This window comes from Heterodontus francisci, chromosome 26, assembly GCF_036365525.1.
Source record: "Heterodontus francisci isolate sHetFra1 chromosome 26, sHetFra1.hap1, whole genome shotgun sequence".
NCBI classification, from domain to species: Eukaryota; Metazoa; Chordata; class Chondrichthyes; order Heterodontiformes; family Heterodontidae; genus Heterodontus; species Heterodontus francisci.
The window spans coordinates 68,000,869-68,023,541 of NC_090396.1; the positions used below are offsets into that span (position 1 = coordinate 68,000,869).

Sequence of the window (22,673 nt, forward strand, 5' to 3'; positions counted from 1 at the left end):
TCGAGAGACAATGGATACGCGCCTGGAGGTGGTCTTTTGGATACTGTTGGGGGGGATGGCCTATCAGGGGAAAACAGCAGCAGCCAGAGCAGTGGCACCACGGCTGGCACTGTTGTTAAGCAGGGAGGGACAAAGCGCAGAAGAGTAATAGTTATAGGGGACTCGATAGTCAGGGGCACAGATAGGTGCTTCTGTGGACGTGAAAGAGACTCCAGGATGGTATGTTGCCTCCCTGGTGCCAGGGTCAAGGATGTCTCTGAACGGACAGGGGGCATTCTGAAGGGGGAGGGTGAACAGCCAGAGGTTGTGGTACACATCGGTACCAACGACATAGGCAGGAAGAGTGATGAGGTCCTGCAGGGGGAGTTTAGGGAGTTAGGTAGAAAGTTAAAAAACAGGACCTCTAGGGTTGTAATCTCGGGATTACTCCCTGTGCCACGTCCCAGTGAGGCTAGAAATAGCAAGATAGTGCAGCTAAACACGTGGCTGAACAGCTGGTGTAGAAGGGAGGGTTTCAGATATCTGGACCATTGGGATCTCTTCAGGGACAGATGGGACCTGTACAAGAAGGACGGGTTGCATCTAAACTGGAGGGGCACAAATATCCCGGCTGAGAGGTTTGCTAGCGTCACTCGGGAGGGTTTAAACTAGTGTGGCAGGGGGGTGGGAACCAGAGCAGTAGGACAGCAAGTGAAATAAATGAAGGGGAACTAGTAAATAAGGCCAGTAAGACTAAGAGGAAGAGCAGACAGGGAGATGTTGCGGAGAACAGCGGGACTGGTGGTCTGAAGTGCATTTGTTTCAATGCAAGGAGTATAACAGGTAAGGCAGATGAACTTAGAGCTTGGATTAGTACTTGGAACTATGATGTTGCTATTACAGAGACTTGGTTGAGGGAAGGACAGGATTGGCAGCTAAATGTTCCAGGATTTAGAAGCTTCAGGCGGGATAGAGGGGGATGTAAAAGGGGTGGGGGAGTTGCATTACTGGTTAAGGAGAATATCACAGCTGTATTGTGGGAGGACACCTCGGAGGGGTCATGCAGCGAGGCAATATTGGTGGAGCTCAGGAATAGGAAGGGTGCAGTCACGATGTTGGGGGTTTACTACAGGCCTCCCAACAGCCAGTGGGAGGTAGAGGAGCAGATATGTAGACAGATTTTGGAAAGATGTAAAGGTAACAGGGTTGTAGTGGTGGGTGATTTTAACTTTCCCTATATAGACTGGGACTCACTTAGTGCTAGGGGCTTGGATGGGGCAGATTTTGTAAGGAGCATCCAGGAGGGCTTCTTGAAACAATACGTAGATAGTCCAACTAGGGATGGGGCCGTACTGGACCTGGTATTGGGGAATGAGCCCGGCCAGGTGGTGGAAGTTTCAGTCGGGGAGCATTTCGGGAACAGTGACCATAATTCCATAAGTTTTAAGGTACTTGTGGATAAGGATAAGAGTAGTCCTCGGGTGAAGGTGCTAAATTGGGGGAAGGCTAATTATAACAATATTAGGCAGGAACTGAAGAATTTAGATTGGGGGCGGCTGTTTGAGGGTAAATCAACATCTGACATGTGGGGGAGTCTTTCAAACGTCAGCTGATTAGAATCCAGGACCAGCATGTTCCTGAGGAAGAAGGAGAAGTTTGGCAAGTTTCGGGAACCTTGGATAACGCGGGATATTGTGAGCCTCGTCAAAAAGAAAAAGGAAGCATTCGTAAGGACTGGAAGGCTAGGAACAGACGAATCCCTTGAGGAATATGAAGACAGTAGGAAGGAACTTAAGCAAGGAGTCAGGAGGGCTAAAAGGGGTTATGAGAAGTCATTGGCAAACAGGATTAAGGAAAATCCCAAGGCTTTTTATACGTATATAAAGAGCAAGAGGGTAACCAGGGAAAGGGTTGGCCCACTCAAGGACAGAGGACGGAATCTATGTGTGGAGCCAGAGGAAATGGGCGAGGTACTAAATGAGTACTTTGCATCAGTATTCACCAAAGAGAAGGACTTGGTGGATGATGAGCCTAGGGAAGGGAGTGTAGATAGTCTCAGTCATCTCATTGTCAAAAAGGAGGTGGTGTTGGGTGTCTTGCAAAGCATTAAGGTAGATAAGTCCCCAGGGCCTGATGGGATCTACCCCAGAATACTGAGGGAGGCAAGGGAAGAAATATCTGGGGCCTTGACAGAAATCTTTGCATCCTCATTGGCGACAGGTGAGGTCCCAGAGGACTGGAGAATAGCCAATGTTGTGCCTTTGTTTAAGAAGGGTGGCAAAGATAATCCAGGAAATTATAGGCCGGTGAGGCTTACGTCAGTGGTAGGGAAACTATTAAAGAGGATTCTTCGGGTCAGGATTTACTCCCATTTGGAAACAAACAGACTTATTAGCGAGAGGCAGCATGGTTTTGTGAAGGGGCGGTCGTGTCTCACTAATTTGATTGAGTTTTTTGAGGAAGTGATGAAGATGATTGATGAAGGAAGGGCAGTGGATGTTATCTATATGGACTTCAGTAAAGCCTTTGACAAGGTCCCTCATGCAGACTGATACAAAAGGTGAAGTCACATGGGATCAGAGGTGAGCTGGCAAGATGGATACAGAACTGGCTCAGTCATAGAAGACAGAGGGTAGCAGTGGAAGGGTGCTTTTCTGAATGGAGGGATAGAACAAAGAACAAAGAAAATTACAGCACAGGAACAGGCCCTTCGGCCCTCCAAGCCTACGCCGATCCAAATCCTCTATCTAAACCTGTCGTCTATGATCTAAGGGTCTGTATCTCTTTACTTCCTGCCCATTCATGTATCTGTCTAGATACATCTTAAAAGACGCTAAAGGATGTGACTAGTGGTGTTCTGCAGGGATCAGTGCTGGGACCTTTGCTGTTTGTAGTATATATAAATGATTTGGAGGAAAATGTAGCTGGTCTGATTAGTAAGTTTGCGGACGACACAAAGGTTGGTGGAGTTGCGGATAGTGATGAGGATTGTCAGAGGATTCAGCAGGATATCGATCGCTTGGAGACTTGGGCGGAGAAATGGCAGATGGAGTTTAATCCGGACAAATGTGAGGTAATGCATTTTGGAAGGTCTAATGCAGGTGGGAGGTATACAGTAAATGGCAGAACCCTTAGGAGTATTGACAGGCAGAGAGATCTGGGCGTACAGGTCCACAGGTCACTGAAAGTGGCAACGCAGGTGGATAAGGTAGTCAAGAAGGCATACGGCATGCTTGCCTTCATCAGTCGGGGCATAGAGTATAAAAATAGGCAAGTCATGCTGCAGCTGTACAGAACTTTAGTTAGGCCACACTTAGAATATTGCGTGCAATTCTGGTCGCCACACTACCTGAAGGACGTGGAGGCTTTGGAGAGGGTACAGAGGAGGTTTACCAGGATGTTGCCTGGTCTGGAGGGCATTAGCTAATAGGAGAGGTTGGATAAACTCGGATTGTTTTCACTGGAACGACGGAGGTGGAGGGGCGACATGATAGAGGTTTACAAAGTTATAAGTGGCATGGACAGAGTGGATAGTCAGAAGCTTTTTCCCAGGGTAGAAGAGTCAGTTACTGGGGGACATAGGTTTACGGTGAGAGGGGCAAAGTTTAGAGGGGATGTGCGAGGCAAGTTCTTTATACAGAGGGTAGTGAGTGCCTGGAACTTGTTGCCGGGGGAGGTGGTGGAAGCAGGTACCATAGAGACGTTTAAGAGGCATCTTGACAAATACATGAATAGGATGGGAATAGAGGGATATGGACCCCGGAAGTGCAGAAGGTTTTAGTTTAGGCAGGCATCAAGATCGGCGCAGGCTTGGAGGGCCGAATGGCCTGTTCCTGTGCTGTACTGTTCTTCGTCCTTTGTTCTCTGGTTTGGCCACTACTGGAGTATTGTGTCCAGTTCTGGTCACCTCCCTTTAAGGAGGATGTGAGGGTCCTTGAGAGGGTGCAGAGGAGATTTACCAGAATAGTTCCAGGGATGTGGGGTTTTAGCAACTTAGTTAGGTTGGAGAAGCTGGGGTTGTTCTCTTTGGCGCAAAGGAGATGGTGGGGAGATTTGGTAGGTTTGGATAGGGTAGACAAAGAAAAACTGTTCCTATTAGCTGTTGGTGCAACGACTAGGAGATACAGATTTAAGGTTTTTGGCCAAGCGATGTTGGGGGATGTGAGCAAGGACTTTTTACGCAGCGAATGGTAATGCCCTGGAACTCGCTGCCTACGAGGATGTTGGAAGCAGAGATGATGAATGATTTCAAAAGGAATTTGGTTCTGCACTTGAGGGAAATAAACTTTCAGGACTATGGAGATGAAGCTGGGAATGGGACTGTTTTGGATTGCACTGCAGAGGACTGGCCTGAACTCGATGGGCTGAATGGCCTCCTTCTGTGCCTCTGACTCTACTGTTGCCAAAGTGACATCCACGAACATGTCAGGGATCAAATGCGAAGCATAAGCGGAGCTATGAGCTCTGCAGTCAGTTAGTAAGCAAAAGTGGAATATAGAATCTGAGAACATTCTTTAACCAGCATAGCTGATAATTGTCAAATATTTTGGAGAAATGTCACTTTTATATTGACACTGATATAATAACCATTATTCTATATTCCCATACAAAAATGTAAAGCTAAAAATCTCAAAATAAACCAAAATGTTCAGAATAAATCTTTTCAGCAGTTTTTTTTGTCAAAAGGATCCTGTAGATATAAACCAAGAATTAGAAGTTAAACTTCATCTGATCTTTCTCCCCCATTCCCTCGCCACCTCATGAAAACAGCTGCTGAAAGAAGTGTTTCGATGTTGGCATGTTGCTGACAACTTCCTGGTTGGAAGTCCGTTCTGTGTAACATTTTCTTGCTTCAATTAAACACTGGTGAATCGAGCAGTGTACTAAAACAAAGCCATTGTGTAGATGATAAATTATTTTGCTCTATCTCCTCCCACCCCACGCAGGTGTAGACTGTTGCTGATGTATGGCTCCATGGATGCCAGCTACACTCTTGTACTTTGCTGAAGTGGCAATTCTTCAGGTGGACACCTGGACCTGAGTGTCAGCAGGATACTCAGTCATGGCTAGCTTCCAGATCCAGAGAGGGAGTGTAGTATAGGTTAATTTTTTGAGCACCTTGGGCTTCATGGGAATTTATGTGTGAAGATTGCATTTGTGTTGTGGTATCTGACTTCTGGAGTTTAAGGGTTTTTGTTTTTCTGGCAAAGAGAGAGAGAAATGTCTGTGCATAATGCTTTGGTATTCTTTAAGTTCGCTCCCTACTGCTTGTGTGTTTTGAGAGTGCCTCAGGCATTTCCTGCATGTGTCAGGTGCAGTAAGAAGCCCCATGTCATGTGACATTCCTGGTTCAGGCTGAGAATGCAGATGAATCGCCTAGATTTTGCTGTGGTAGTGATGGCAAAACTGTCAGTGTTTGCCATTGCGACTCCACTGAAACTGACAGCAACTTCATTAGTCTGCACATGAACAGAATAATGCGGAGGTCCAGAAGTAGTTGTCGGTGAATCTATTCTTCTACATAGAATGTGCTATAGAGTTTCCCACAGACTGCAATCTTAATTGCAATCATGTTTTGATGAAAACCTCGACTCTAAAACAGTTAGTCTCAATGTACAAACCTCTGAAAAAGTTACACCTTGTTGAATGAGGTGTTTTTAAATGTGTTCTGGTTGGTCGGTCGGTATCCTTCCATCTATGAAAGATGATGGACACACAGCAAACAATCCATTTAGGTGGGGTGTCTTCTCTTGGTCACCTTTGTTGATGGCTGTGAAGGCCAACTCTTAAGAGGCTGGTTCTGCCACAAGTGCTGCATGTGAAACTGTAAGCTGTTGTTTTTGACATTGGCGCCTGTTGCCAAGCTGCTGTAGCAACTGGTCATCGTGATAGTGCTCACCAGTCCACAGGATGTGTTGCTATTTCCCTTTCACCAGGTGATTCCCAGGTACGATAATCGGCATTTAGTGCCTTCATGTCACACTTGTAAGCATCCTTGAAGCGGAGCTTTGAGCGTCTCACTGGTTATGTGGCCCCAGCTACCTCACCATACAGAAGGTTCTCGTGTATGTGACCGTCCTCCATCCTGCGGACGTGTCTGATCCACTGAAGCAGCTTCTGTTTGATTAGTGCCAACGCACTTGGGAGCTCTGCCTTTGAGAGGACTGCCGCATTTGCAATTTTGTCTTGCCAGGATATACCCATAATGCGCTGCAGACAGTGAAGATGGAAATTATTGAGCATCTTTTCCTGGTAGCTGTAAGTCACCCATGTTTCACTTAAACTCAACTTTAAATGTGTACTAACTTTATAATTACTGCTAAATACACTCACTGCTACAGTAAAGCTAATTTTATATTTGCGGAATGTCAAATTCCTCCAATAGAAAAAAATCTCATTAAAAATTTTTTTTAAAACGTTTATCTTTATTTTAGCTTCTGTCTCCATCCAATCGTGGTCATTTATTTCACGATCTGAAGATTAAAGTTTAAAATGAAGGGTTTGCTGTGTATGAATACTTAAATGCAATTGACACTTTACCTGCTTGCTAATGTTACTGCTCCTGCACATATCGGTGACATTTCCTTGACTTAGCCACAGATTTAAACTGCTGTCGGGGAAAGGGGAAAAACCACACCCCAGAGCTCACTAGATATTTGTGGGCATCTTTCCTCGATGTCAGTAGTAAGCGCCCTTGTGCTGATTGCAAAATCCAGGCTGTTATCTTTAAGCAGCTTTCCATAGTATTTTGGCCCAGACAGTCTGGGATAATAAAAGTTAGAGCGCCACCTAGTCAGAAAATAAGAAATGGTACAATTACTTACATTCACCAATTTAAAGCAAAGCAAGCCAGTAATACACCCGAATTATAGACTCTTCCAACATCATGTCAGAAAGATGCCTGACCCCATCTCCAAACATTCCCATTGGTATAAGTATTGAACTTTGGCCGAGGCACCTTGCTACCCCAGGTCAACAATGGGATGTGTAATAAACAAAACTTTTCCATAGTCTCCCACACTGAAATCAACATTTAAAATGAGATCAACTTTGACGTGTTCCATACGGAACCCTCTTCCCCAATGATATTATCTGAGTGACCCAGCAGGGAGGGAAAGCTCACTTGAGGATCTCCACGGGTAAGAAAATAAATGTTCTGTATGCATATTTTAGCATTGTTCTGATCTCCTGCCCTGAGAGTAAGGGAATATGGTTCCATGGGTAGCTACTACTTTGCTGTAGTGGGCATTCTAGAGAGGAAAATTGAGAGGAGACATAATTCAGGTTTCTAAAATGCTGAGAAGAATTAGTAAATGCAAGAAGACTAATTTTAACTATGAGTTCAGAACTATAGACGAAATGTATAAAATATGTTTTATATTGGCGTAGAGCTGTTGATTGCCATCCCGTTCTGCAAATCCTGCACCTTTAGCAGCTCCATCACAACTAAACTTGCTAGTCCACCTTCACTGATGCTAGTGGAGGCTGTTTTTGCTGGTTCAATATTTGGTGTATTTATATGATGGTGTTGGGTCATAGTGCAAGCACAATGATGCACAGAACTAGCATATCAATGGATTTCTAGATATGTTCAGTGATCAAAAACCCAGTTACATGAGCACTGCACCACTATGCCACTCTTTTAAAATCTTATGATTTCACAAAACTGCCTTTCCAACAATGTGTTTTGCCCAGCATACTGTGTGCTTTTATTAGATTTTATAAGAAACCAAACTTTTTTTTTCCAGATAGAATATTAATCTTACCAGCCTATTGAGACACACTGGCTGATTAAAACAACATTAAGAAATAATACACTGTAGGCCCTAAGCATCATGTACAAAAGGATTCAACTTACTGGATGCTTTGTTTAACGTACAAGCTTTTAAAGTAAAAATTTGAAATGTTCTCTTTCTCTTTCCCCCCCCCCCCCCCAAACCCGCATTTCTCAAAGTCGTCTTGTGATCCTGTTGCACAAATACTGAGTGGGATCTAGTATCTTAAGTGATTATTCATTCATTGTGAGCCTCGACAGTGAGTCTCATCGGGATGTTTGACAGGAGGAGCACCATATCAAGGCTGTTCCTGTCTGGCATCACACAGATGCAGAGTGTGAGCCTGCACTGTCTGGAATGACACAGAAGGTGATGCTGGACAGTTGAAACTGCATTTTTAAGCAAGTTTCTACAAGACTGGGAAGCGTCCCAAGCTATGTGCTGGGAGTGTGAAATGTAGGAGTGTTGGCCAGATAAACAAACATCAACAAAATGCTCACCTTTGACTAGTTTAAAGACATCCTGTTAGCAAACTGAGTAAGTTGCACAATAAACAGTCTCTCTGCATTTTTTTTTAGGATTTTGTTTGCTGAGTCATGGCATACAGGAGACCAGAAAAGTCATGTGAACAAGCATTTGAATGTCTGAGAGTGCAGGAGTACGAGCTGGCAGCAAAGTACTGTACAGAAGCGCTCATCACCCTTAGCAACCCTTCCATCACCACCACATCATGTCAGCCAGAACTAGACCGTATTCGAATTGAAAGTCTTCTCTACAGGATAGCCTGCTTCTTGCAACTTGTGAGTAACGTGCTTTGTTCTAGCAACATATAGTATAGGGTAAAAGACAAGGCTTGGGCTCCTCAAAGTCATTGGTTAGTTCTTGTCGCTTGAATGTCTATATTTTTCACTTGAAGCTAAAATCTTGGAGCACCACTTGATTGGCAATACTGTCTTGGATTAAAGACTTGAATGTGATTAGCTTAAAACTACCACATGGCTTGGGCTGTACTGTTGAACTCCCCAAGTGCTGAAATGGTGGCAGGAGCACAAGAGAATCACTGTATGCAGCAAAGGTGCAAGCATAGACAACCATCAAGTCCAAAAGCGTTGTAGACAGAGGAAGATATTAACTCTCAGTTTTACCATTGTGATAAAACAGCTGATTTCTTCAGGTTTGCTTTCTGGATCTCCATATTAACAGCAGAGCCCAGTGCACCTCTAAAGACTGGTTTTCCATTGCAAACTTAAGAATGGTAGACACTGTTCCAAAGCAGGATGCAAAGTAAAAGTGCTTCATGTCCCGTTCCTAATCTAGAATAGTTGTGAGGAGTGAGATTTTCTTTTGTAATTAATTGATCTCGGCACACGCTGTTTTACAAATTTTTACCGTGCTAATTGTACTTTTTATTTCTTACTCTGGCATTAAAAATGCTTCATTAATCAGCAAACAGATGTCCATGTGGGGAGGGTATTAAAGCATCATTAGTATTTTATGAGATCAGTTATAAAATTAAATTTGATATTATGGTTTTAATTATAACTTAAGCACGCAACACCCCAGGTATGCATGAAATGCAAAAATAGAATTTATAGTGCTTGTGAACTTGGTTTTCCTATCACTCGAGACAAACTGCATATCAAACAGGTTTGCTCCCCGTTCTGTCCTGAGTTAGCTGATCTCAACCAGTACACTAGCAGGGGTCAGGTTGACCTCAAAGGCACAGGATTAGGGAGAGGAAAGTCATTCAGCTCCCTTCCCCAATCTCTATCTGGAGATCACGACTGGAAATGCAAGTATTTGGATGTGAGACGAGGACAGGAACAGCCTTGGATGTGGTGTTCCTCCGGTCAAATATTCTGATGAGACTCTCTGCAGAGGCTCACCATGAATGAATAGCCACTTAAGTAAGATACTAGATACACCCTACTGAGCCAGCGGCGCTTGAGAAGGCTTAGCCATGTGAGCTGCATGGAAGATGGCAGGATCCCCAAGGACACACTGTAGAGTGAGCTTGTCACTGGTATCAGACCCACCGGCTGTCCATGTCTCCGCTTTAAAGACTTCTGCAAACGCGACATGAAGTCCTGTGACATCGATCACAAGTCGTGGGAGTCAGTTGCCAGTGATCGCCAGCGCTGGCGGACAGCCATAAAGGTGGGGCTAAAGAGTGGTGAGTCGAAGAGACTTTGCTGTTGGCAGGAAAAAAGACAGAAGCGCAAGGGGAGAGCCAACTGTGTAACATCCCCGACAACCAATTTTATCTGCAGCTCCTGTGGAAGAGTCTGTCACTCTAGAATTGACCTTAATAGCCACTCCAGGCACTGCTTCACAAACCACTGACCACCTCCAGGCGCTTACCCATTGTCTCTCAAGACAAGGAGGCCAAAGAAGAAGAAGAAGAAAATGTTGCTAAGTATTTGTGCTACAGGATCACAGCAAGGCTTGGACACCTTCACGAAAGATGCAGGGGTGGGTGGGGGGGTGGCGAAGAGAACCTTTCAGAATTTTTACTTCAAAATATGCATTGTAGAAAGCTTGTACATTAAACAAAGCGTCCAGTAAGTTGAATCCTTTTATACATGATGCTTGGGGCCTATAGTGTATTATTTCTTAACATTGTTTTAATCAGCCAGTGTGTCTTATTGCTAGTAAGATTAATGTTCTATCTGGGGGAAAAATAGCTGTTTGATTTCTTATAAAATCTAATAAAAGCACACAGTATACTGGGAAAACACATTGAATTGGAAAGGCAGTATTGTGAAATCATAAGATTTAAAAGGGTGACGTAGTGATGCGTTCATGTATTCATTGAGCTACAGCAAGAGGTAATAGTATATGGGTTAATGAGAATATGGGTATGAAGGCTCCCTCCTTCCATTGTAATGATCTTCAAAAATAAGTGCCCAAGTTTTTTATGGTGAACCTAACACTGGTTCTTTGTGTTGTGACATATGGTCCATTATTAACCTATGCTTGTTATTGAGGAGTTCTTAAAAATTCTTTTATGGCATGTGGCCGTCACTGGAAACAACTAACAAGAAGAGCAGGCTCCAACAGCATCCTCATCCTCAATGATAGGAGAGCCCAGTACATCAGTGAAAACGACCAGGCTTAAAACATTAGCAACCATCTTCAGCTGGAAGTGCCAAGTAGTTGATTTTTGCCTCCTCCTGAGGTCCCCAGCATCACAGATGCCAGTCTTCAGCCAATTCGATTCACTGCACGTAATCACAGAATAATACAGTGCAGAAGAGGCCCTTCGGCCCATCGAGTCTGCACCGATGCATTAAAACACCTGACCTGTCTACCTAATCCCATTTGCCAGCACTTGGCCCATAGCCTTGAATGTTAGGACATGCCAAGTGCTCATCCAGGTACTTTTTAAAGGATGTGAGGCAACCTGCATCTACCACCCTCCCAGGCAGGGCATTCCAGACCGTCACCACCCTCTGGGTAAAAATGTTCTTCCTCAAGTCTCCCTGAAACCTCCCACCCCTCACCTTAAACTTGTGACCCCTCGTAACTGACCCTTCAACTAAGGGGAACAGCTGCTCCCTATCCACTCTTTGCATACCCCTCATAATCTTGTACACCTCGATCAGGTCACCCTCAGTCTTCTCTGCTCCAGCGAAAACATCCCAAGCCTATCCAACCTCTCCTCATAGCTTAAATGTTCCATCCCAGGCAACATCCTGGTGAATCGCCTCTGCACCCCCTCCAATGCAATCACATCCTTCCTATAATGTGGCGACCAGAATTGCACACAGTACTCCAGCTGTGGCCTTACCAAAGTTCTGTACAGCTCCAACATGACCTCCCTGCTTTTGTAATCTATGCCTCGATTGATAAAGGCAAGTGTCCCATATGCCTTTTTCACCACCCAATTAACCTGCCCTTCTGCCTTCAGAGATCTATGGACAAACACGCCAAGGTCCCTTTGTTCCTCGGAACTTCTCAGTGTCGGGCCATTCATTGAATACTTCCGTGTCACATTACTCCTTCCAAAGTGTATCACCTCACACTTTTCAGGGTTAAATTCCATCTGCCACTTTTCTGCCCATTTGACCATCCCGTCTATATCTTCCTGTAACCTAAGACACTCCACCTCACTGTTAACCACTCGGCCAATCTTCGTGTCATGCGCGAACTTACTGATCCTACCCCCCACATAGTCATCTATGTCGTTTATATAAATGACAAACAATAGGGGACCCAGCACAGCTCCCTGTGGTACGCCACTGGACACTGGCTTCCAGTCATTAAAACAGCCGTCTGTCATCACTCTCTGTCTCCTACAGCTAAGCCAATTTTGAATCCACCTTATCAAGTTACCTTGTATCCCATGTGCATTTGCTTTCTTGATAAGTCTCCCATGTGGGACCTTGTCAAAGGCTTTGCTGAAATCCATGTAAACTACATCAACTGCACCCTCATCTACACACCTGGTCACATGCTCAAAAAATTCAATCAAATGTGTTAGGTTTGACCTCCCTCTGACAAAGCCATGCTAACTATTCCTAATCAAATTTTGCCTCTCCAAGTGGAGATAGATTCTCTCCTTCAGAATTTTCTCCAATAGTTTCCCTACCACTGACGTGAGACTCACTGGTCTGTAGTTCCCTGGCTTATCTCTGCAACCTTTCTGAAATAGTGGGACCACATTAGCTGTTCTCCAGTCCTCTGGCACCTCCCCCGTGGCCAGAGAGGAATTAAAAATTAGGGTCCGAGCCCCTGCAATCTCCACCCTCTCCTCCCACAGCATCCTGGGACACAAGTCGTCCGGACCTGGAGATTTGTCCACTTGTAAGCCTTCCAAAACCTCCAATACCTTGTCACTCCCTATGACAATTTGTTCAAGAACCTCACAGTCTCTCTCTAAGTTCCATATCTACATTCTCATTCTCTTGGGTGAAGACAGATGTGAAGTATTCATTCAACACCCTACCAAAGTTCTCTGGCTCCACCCACAAATTTCCCCCTTGGTCCCTAATGGGTCTTACTCTTTCCCTGGTTATCCTCTTCCCATAGATATACTTATAGAATATCTTCGGATTTTCCCTACTTTTACCAGCCAGAGCTTTCTCATATCCCCTCTTTGCTCTCCTAATTGCTTTCTTAAGCTCCATCCTACACTTTCTGTACTCCACTATTGCTTCCATTGATTTGCTCTCCTTGTATTTGCTAAAAGTCTCTCTTTTCCTTCTCATCATACCCTGAATGTTTCTGGTCATCCATGGTTCTCTGGGCTTGTTGCTCCTACCTATTACCCTCAAGGGAACATGTTGGGCCTGTACCCTCCCCATTTCCTTTTTGAATGCCCCCCACTGCTCTTCTGTAGATTTTCCGACAAGTAAGTCTTTCCAGTCTACCTTAGCCAGATCCTGCCTTATTTTACTAAAATTCACTCTCCCCCAATCCAAAACCTTTTTTTGCAACTTGTCTATTTCTTTCTCCATAACAAGCTTAACTTGTACCATGTTGTGGTCGCTATCACCAAAATGCTGCCCCACCAACACATCAACCACCTGTCCGGCTTCATTCCCCAGAATTAGGTCCAGCACTGCACCCTCCCTTGTTGGATCCTCTACATATTGAGCTAAAAAGTTCTCCTGTATACATTTTAAGAACTCCACTCCATCTCAGCCCTTAACACGATGGCTATCCCAATTAATATTGGGAAAGTTGAAATCACCAAATATAATTACCCTATTATTTTTACATACCTCTGCAAATTGCGCACATACTTGCTCCTCAATTTTCTGCTGACTATCTGGGGGTCTATAATAAACACCTAGCAATGTGGCTGTCCCTTTTTTATTCCTAAACTCTACACATAAAGCTTCATTTGATGCCCCCTCCAAGATACCATCTCTCCTTACTGCAGTAACTGACTCCTTAACTAATATTGCAATGCCCCCTCCTCTTTTACCCCCTCCTCTGTCTCGCCTGAAGATTCTATATCCCGGGATATTGAGCTGCCAATCCTGCCCCTCCCTCAACCATGTCTCCGTGATGGCTACTATATCTCAATTCCACGTGTATCAATCCTTGCCCTTAACTCATCCGTTTTACCTGCAATACTCCTGGCATTAAAGTAGAGGCCTTCCATCCTGGTCTTACTCCCTTGAAGCTTGCTTCCGCTGTATTCCCTCTGAGTTGTTCGCTTTCCTGTGCTTAGCTGTGTCCCTGTTCTGCTCGGAGTCTGCGTCCCCTCCTGCTGCCAAATTAGTTTAAACTCCTCCCAACAGTACTAGCAAACCCGCCAGCAAGGATGTTAGTCCCCCTCTGGTTCAGATGTAGACCGTCCTGCTTGGACAGGTCCCACCTTCCCCAGAAACGGTCCCAGTAGTCCAGGAATCTAAAACCCTCCCTCCTGCACCAACTCTTAAGCCACGCATTCATCTGTGCTATTTTCCTATTTCTATACTTGCTAGCACGTGGCATTGGGAGTAATCCAGAGATTACAACCCGAGAGGTCCTGCTTTTTAGTCTCCTGCCTAACTCCCTGAATTCTTGATGCAAGACCTCATCCCTCTTTCTACCTATGCCATTGGTACCAACCTGTACCATGACCGCTGCCTTATCACCCTCCCCCTTCAGGATGCCCTGCAGCCGTTCAGTGACAGTGATGGCTGAAGACACTGGATACTGAAAAGATGATGGACCCTGATGGGCTTTAGTATTGAAGACTTGTGTTCTAGAATTAGCTGCACCCCTAGCCAAGCTGCTCTGGTACAGCTACAACAGTGGCTTCTACCCGGCAATGTGGAAAATTGCCCAGATATGTCCTGTCTGCAAAAAGCAGGACAAATCCAATCTGGCCAATTACCGCCTGTTACGCCCAGGTGAGAAATGTGTCTATGGGTCTGTCACTATCTTCACCTGGTCTTATTGTAACACATTTAATTTTAAACACACTCTGTTTTGAACTCCCCTTTTTGTGAATCCTTGTTCACAGTTTTCCAATTATTAAGACAAAGAAACCAATTCACACAGGCTTTCTCAGGTTCAAAGAAGAAAGATGAAATTTTATTAAAAGTTAAAACTTAAACTCTAATATGGTTCACACCTATGGATATACGATGCGCCCACGCTAGCATGCACACGCAATATCACATGGCGATAGGGACAGAAAAGAGAAGAGGAAAATATAATAGAGAGGGGTTCAAAGCAATATCATGTTGCGGTGCTTCAAGCTTACTGTAGACCTTTTGTGAGTAGTCTTGCTTTTCGTTGGGACCCAGTAGTCGTCTTAAAACCTTGTTCACATAGGAAACCTTTCTCTCTGAGTTTCACATGTTTTCACAAGATTCAGTTCCATGGGAAGGAGATGGAAGTAGGCAGACAGGAGAGGCTGTAATTCTTGCTTCACTTCTATGAGAGATCTTTTCTCCATGAGCACATGGCTTTGTCTGTTCAAAACCTTTGTTGGAAGTTCAAATTCTCTGCAACAGCCAATTAGTCATGTGACTAAAACTGGTCTGACCACTACTTCTGTGTATTGGGGAAGCAATGACAGGGTCCCCATTGTTCCAACACTGCTAGTACTATGCAAATGACCTTCCAGTCAGGGGTTTGCAATTTTAAGTTTTAATGTTCATGTGGTGAAATAATGTGTGCCTCAGTCCTGGCAGGTGGGGGGTTTGCCTGACACCTCCACACTCGGGAATGAAATGCGATTTGAAGAAAAATGATGCGTTTCATTACAGAGTTTGAGAGAAGTATAATATACAGAAATAAAAACCATGCATTTCTCTCACTCATTTCCATTCATTCATGAATCTTAAAGCTTATTAAAAATGCTCTTTTCTGGGTGCCAAGGCTGTTTTAATTTTCTCTTTTTTTTTTCTCAGGAGAGTTAGTGGGGGGAGCGGGTTTATCCTAAACTCCCAGATTCATGCAAAGACTTTTGGCTTTTCCTCTGATTGTGGGGGTGGAGTCTTTGTTACTCTCTCCTTTGTTCTCTGGGACGCTCCCACCTGCAGGTATTTGTGCAGACATAACTGCATTCACCTGTGACACCTCGACTAGATGAGGCATCACCCTCACGGTTTTTCTGCCCCCTAGAGGTTTCTCTTTGTCTCTGCAGGTTCCTGTAAATGCTGTTAGCAACTCTGGTGGGATGCTTCTAGAGTCTGCATTCACATGTAGGGTCTAACTTTTCACATTTTTCAGGGTTGGTTGACCAGACAGTAGGGGTTTTCATCCCGGACTTCCTTTAACCTGCCCTCTTGGTCACTTTTCCCCCTTCTGTTTCTAAACTTTTGCCAGCCTGTCCCCTTTTTTCTCGGCGGAGGTCCCTTACAGTTCACCAGCCCTCTGCTGGAGTGTCCTTTTAACACTGGTACAGGACATAGGGGTGCAGGTTTCACTGTAGGTTGGGGTTTCCCCACAACCTGGCACATGTGGCAACTCCTGCAGTACTCCACCACGTCTTGGTGGAGTTTTGTCCAGTCAAACTGCTGTCTTATGTGGGCTTTGGTCTTTTGTATACCAGCATGTATAGCTACTGTAGTCTTGAGGGCCCTTATTAATATTTCTCTCCGGTACCTCTGTGGCACCACTAACTGGTGAACTACTGTCCACTGCTGGCCCTCAGATCTATGAGGAAAACTCCATTTCCTCATCAGTACCTCATTCTTTAAAAAGTAGCAGTCAGGGACTCCCTCTGCTTTCAGATTGGGCACCCTATGCTAACACTTGCAATACTGGGTCGGCTCGCTGAGCCTCAGCTAGGGAAAATCCATTTAATTTATTCCCTGGGTCTCCTAACCTTCCAAAGAAAGTCTCGGACAGGCAGACCTCATGGTCATCTGCCTGCAGTGCCAATGCAGTCTCCTCTGGGGGAGCTGGTTTGATCATGGTCTGATCCACTACACATTCAGGGAAACTGCAGGAGACCATCTCCTGCCACCGCCCTGTCTCTCTGACCTTCTGTGGTCTTTCTTTCACTGTGGGGGTGGGGTGGGTACCACCTTCACCCCCGCCAGATCATTACCTAGGAGCAGATCAACCCCGTCCACAGGCAAACTAGGGACAATCCCTACAGTCACCGGTCCCGAAACTAGGTCGCACTACAGGTATAGACATACACTACCCTCCAATACCATTCACCACCATTTTGGTGCTCACTGCATTCTCTGGGAGAAAGGTCAAGCCTTTTCCCAGTAAAAGTAATCTAGTGGCCCCGTGTCCCTGAGAAACATTATGGGCTTGCTTGCCCCACCCGAGGGATATGGGTTTACTTTCCCTTCAAATACAAAACCATGATAACCTTCAGGAATCCTATTACCTTTTCCTGCACTGGCCAACATTAGCTTCCTGGGTTGCGCACTCTCACTCTCTCTCTTCATTTTCTTTATGTTCCTTTTGGAAGGCCCTCTCCTTCTGTAAGGCTCTTTCTTTCTCCCTCTCCTGCCTCTCTCTTTCTCTTTCCTCTAATTCACATTTCCTCGGTTCCAATTGTATCATTTCTCACACTACCCTGTCAGATTCTGCTTCTAACACTGCTTCTGCTTCTTCAGATTCAAGGGAAAAATGTTGGACCACTAGCCTTAGGAGTTCAGACTTCCTAGCCTTGCCACGTTCAGTGATCCCACACTGCTCAGCCATTTTTCTCAACTCCTCCATAGACAGTGCTTTTAACTTATTCCAAGTTACTTCACCCTGGCTTGGAGAGCTACTCACTTCAGTTGCAGACATGTTAGTATTCAATCACACACAACCACAAGAAAACCTGTATTGATATTTTGCTCGGGAGCAATTTGGCTTCCCACTTCCAATTGCACTCGTTCATCTGTGGGTAACCATCGGGACGCTAGATCCCAAATTTCTGCTATGACCAGGTGAGAAATGTGTCGAGGGGTCTGTTACTATCTTCACCTGGTCTTATTTTAACAGGGTTTAATTTTAAACACGCTGTGTTTTGAGCTCCCCTTTTTGTGAATCCTTAGAGTCATAGAGAGATACAGCACTGAAACAGGCCCTTCGGCCCACTGAGTCTGTGCTGACCGTCAACCACCCATTTATATTAATCCCATATTCCTCACCACATCCCCACAATTCTCCTACCACCTACCTACACTAGGGGCAATTTACAATGGCCAATTTATCTATCAACCTACAAGTCTTTGGCTGTGGGAGGAAACCGGAGCACCCGGCGGAAACCCACGCGGTCACAGGGAGAACTTGCAAACTCCGCACAGGGAGTACCCAGAACAGAACCCGGGTCATTGGAGCTGTGAGGCTGTGGTGCTAACCACTGTGCCGCCCTAAATTGTTCACAGTTTTCCAATTATAAGACAAAGAAACCAACTCACACAGGCTTTCTCAGGTTTAAAGAAGACAGATGAAATTTTATTCAAACTTAAACTCTAATACGGTTCACGCCTGTGGATATATGATGCGCCCACGCTAGCATGCACATACACAATATCTCATGGCGATAGGGACGGAAAGGAGAAGAGGAAAATATAGTAGAGAAGGGTTTGAGACAATATCTTGTTACAGTGCTTCGAGCTCACTGTAGTCCTTTGTAAGTAGTCTTGCTTTTCGTTGGGGCCCAGTAGTTGTCTTAAAACCTTGTTCACGTAAGAAACCTTTGAGATTCAAGTGTTTTCACAAGATTCAGTTCCATGGGAAGGAGATGGATGCAGGCGGACAGGAGAGGCTGTAATTCTTGCTTCAGTTCAATGAGAGATCTTTTCTCCATGAGCACATGGCTTTGTCTGTTCAAAACCTTTGTTGGAAGTTCAAATTCTCTGCAACAGCCAGTTAGTCATGTGACGAACACTGGTCTGACCACTTCCTCTGTGTATTGGGGAAGCAATGACTGGGTCCCCATTGTTCCAACACTGCAAGTACTAGACAAATGACCTTCCAGTCAGGGGCTTGCAATTTTAAGTTTTAATGTTCATGTGGTGAAATAATGTGTGCCTCAGTCTTGGCAGGTGGGGGATTTGCCTGACACTGCCCCATCAGTCTACTTTCGATCATCAGTAAAGTGGTGGAAGGTGTCATTGATAGTGCTATGAAGTGGCACTTACTCAGCCGGTAACCTGCTCACATGCTCAGTTTGGGTTCTGCCAGGGACAGTCAACTCCAGTCCTCATTACAGCCTTGGTCCAAATGTGAACAAAAGGGCTGGATTCCAGAGGTGAAGTGAGTGTGACTGTCCTTGACATCAAGACAGCATTTGACCAAGTGTGGCAAAATTGAAGTCAATGATTGTTGTCATACCTAGCACAAAAAAAGTTGGTTGTGGTTGTTGGAGGCCAATCATCTCAGCATTCATTGCTGCAGAAGTTCCTCAGGGTCGTGTGCTCGGCCCAACCATCTTCAGCTGCATCATCGATCACCTTTGCTCCATTAGTGGATCGGAAGTGGGGCTAATAATTGCACAGTGTTCGGTACCATTTGCAATGCCTCTGACACTGAAGCAGACCGTGTCTGCATGTAGCAAGATCTGGACAACATTCAGGCTTTGGCTGATAAGTGACAAGTAACATTTGCGCCACACAGTGCCAGGCAATAACCATCTCCAACAAGCAAGTATCTAACCATCTCCCCTTGCCTTTCACTGGCATTACCATCACTAAATCCCCCATCATCACTAAATTCCCCATCATCAACATCCTGGGTGTTGCCATTGACCAGAAACTTAACTGCACTAGCCGCATAAATACTGCAGCTACAAGAGCAGGTCAGAGGCTGGAAATTCTGAGGCGAGTAGCCCACCTGATTGCTCAAAGCCTGTCCTCCATCTACAAGGCACAAGTCAGGAGTGTGATGGAATACTCTCCACTTGTCTGGATCGGTGCAGCTCCAACAACACTCAAGAAACTCGACACCATCCAGGTCATAGCAGTCCATTTATTTGGCACTCCATACACCACCTTCAACATTCACTCCCTCCACCACCGATGCACAGTGGCAGCAGTGTGTACCATCTACAAGATGCATTGCTGCAACTCGCCAAAACTCCTATGACAGCACCTTCCAAACCCGCAACCTCCATCGCCTAGAAGGATAAGGGCAGCAGACATATGAGAACACCGCCACCTGCAAGTTTCCCTCCAAGTTGCCCAGCATCGTGGCTAGGAAATATATTGTCGTTCCTTCACTGTCGGTGGGTCAAATACCTGGAGCTGCCTTCCTAACAGCACTGTGGGTGTGCCAACACCGTATGGACTGCAGTGGTTCAGGAAGGTGGCTTACTATCACCTTCTCAAGGGCAAGTAGGTATGGGCAATAAATGCTGGCCTTGCCATCAATGCTCACATCCCTTGAACGAATAAAGGAAAAAAAGAGGCTCATTTACCAGTTTTGCTATTGGCCGAGTGAGAACTAAACAGCAGTGTATCAGGCCTGGTATCGTTAAGACAGCCCTGTTTAACAGTAGGTTATGCTTTTCGCTCAGCCACTTTATTTACAGGATAATCAAATTCAGTTTGATATTGAATTTGCAGCTCTTTATTGAAAGCCATGATTTACATGTGAATTAGGTAATACTTCTGTAGTCTGAAGAAAACAGCTCCAGCAGCTTATTAAAATTAGCTGCAAAATGAAATAATTTTAATCTAGATAACGATTTTTCTACAAAATTAGTAGAATGCATTCAAATGTAATTTCAGACCATTTGTGAAGTACTTATAGGTAAAGATATTAAATGCTTTTTCATTGTACTGCAGAAGAACTCAGAGCAGCTTCCTCATCAGCTTTGGAAATTGCACTTTAGTGGTAAACTCAAACTGCTTTGCCATAGCTACATAACTGAAAGACGTTGGATGGCCTTGTTTTGTCTGGTGTATGGTGAAATAAAGAGTGCATTTACAAAATAAATATTGAAGAATTGGATTGAGAACTAGACCAGAAGAAAGTGGTGATTGATTATCTCACTTGAAATGTTAAAATGACTTGGGCTACATATGTCAGTTGAAGAATATTTTATCAAGCTGTCTGCAGAAGCTGAGATTTAATGGACTGTAAGTAATTTTTGGGATAACTTGTAAAAATCTATCAACATTGCCAAAGGTTACTTTGTTCTCTCTGTTGCAGAAAAACTATGACCAGGCTGATGGGGACTGTAAAATTGGTATGTTATACAATTATTCTTTTCACTTAATAATTGTCATGCTAATTTGGAGTTTTATTTTTTGGGAGAGTGGGTGGTGGGGGTTAAGAAGTGTTTATTTACCAGTGAATTGTCTGCCAATCATCATTCATTAGACTTTGATCAAAACTAATAGAAGCTATTCATTTTACACACAGCATTTGCTGTATTCAACTTTTTTTTTGGTGTTCAATCAGTCTGTACAAATTGCAAAATTAATTGTCTATAACTAAATGCACAATTGTTCAAAATTGAAACCTCTTAAACGTTAATGTGAAACAGTGTTTTATATCGCGTACCAGCCCTTGTCTGTGACTGCTGTTTAAAATTAAGGTTGGTTTCACGGAGAAAGAGGACTGTTTATATTTTTTTTCCACCTTTTTCCCCCCATCCCTTCTACTAACTAGTGCAGGAGTATGATTGTGGCTACTGATGGCCCTCTACTACCTTGCTGAATTGGCCAAGCTTCAGCTATGAGAGTCGGTAGGCTGTTTGACCATGCAGAGGATTACATCTGAGCCTGATGGTCTTATGTAATTTCCCCAAGCACACACTTTCAAGAATGAGTTAGTGGGATAATATTCAGGTGTAATAATTTTCTCTCTCATCCCGCTCCCCCTCCTTACCATCTCTGCCACACCCACCCTTCATCTCTCCCTCACCCACTTCCTGCACCCACCTGTTGGGTCTCCTGCACAGCCCTACATCATTTTTCCCACACCCCCCATTTCACCCTGCTCATTGTTTCTTCCTTACTCGCGTCGTCTTTCCTGCAGACCCCCATTGTTTCAGTCCCATCCGTTGCTTCTCCCTTACCACCTCCTCGTCTCTCCCACAACCCCCCCCCCCCCCATCGTTTCACCTCCATCCATTGCTTCTCCCTTACTCCCATCATTTCTTCTGCACCCACACCCTGAGTCATCTCTCTTGCACCCCACCACACCCACCCTCCTGGATCCATCCCGCCCAGCTGCCCTCCTCCCCCCACCCCCCCCCCCCAGCATCGTCTCTCTCGCATCCAAGCCTCCCACCCCACCCCCCCCCCCACCCCCCCCCCCCCCCCCCCCCCCCCGGCATCATCTCTCTCGCATCCAAGCCCCTCTGCCCCTAACATTTTGCTGACTTGTGAATTGTTAACTCCGCACAGACAGAAAATCGAACCAGCACATCAGGTTAGAGGAGTGATTTATTTTTTTCCACAGTATTATGATAGCTCATCGGAAACTCTGGCGACATAAATGAACTTTTTACACTGATATATTCAGACAAGTCATTGACAAGAAAAGACCTTCATACAATTACAATTCTGATGCATTCTCTCCCATTCTCTCTGTGTGCAGCAGGCAGATAGCATAGTTCACAAGATGTATAACTTTCGGTTGGATATCCAAAAAGTAACTTCATTGGTTGTGCAGAATGTTATTAACTAGAAAAGAGCATTTGACTAAAACAAGACCATCCCTTTCTCGTGGGTCATTGCATTAGTCAGTCATTTTAACCTGTATTCTCACAGTATTCCTTTTCTCTCTGGAAACAGATCCCATTCTTTTCAACTTATTTGTATTGCGTGTTTTAATGAACTTCCCTGTAATTTATTCCATAGCCCTCAAGGTGAAACCACTATTCCCTGGTGGCAGTGACCAGTCTGTCTGTCAATTTTTCCAAATCCCTTCACAATCTTGGATACTTTCAATTCAGTCATCACAAAGTCTGTTCTTCAAAGAATACAAGCCCAACGTAGGAATATGAGGAGGCCATTCAACTTCACTAGTCTATTTGGCCAATCAATACCTGAACACAATTTA

At 44.7% G+C, this 22,673-nt stretch overlaps 1 protein-coding gene across 2 annotated transcripts in view; it reads left to right on the forward strand.

Annotated features, from left to right (window-relative positions):
• The window catches only part of helz (helicase with zinc finger), a 308,260-nt gene that overhangs the window by 37,253 nt on the left and 248,334 nt on the right, over positions 1-22,673 (forward strand). For both annotated transcript variants that reach the window (XM_068058498.1, XM_068058499.1), the window contains exons 2-3: positions 8,333-8,554; positions 20,814-20,850. In XM_068058498.1, coding sequence (XP_067914599.1) covers positions 8,351-8,554; positions 20,814-20,850 — 241 coding nt within the window. In that variant the 5' untranslated portion in view covers positions 8,333-8,350. The remainder of the gene's footprint in view (positions 1-8,332; positions 8,555-20,813; positions 20,851-22,673) is intronic.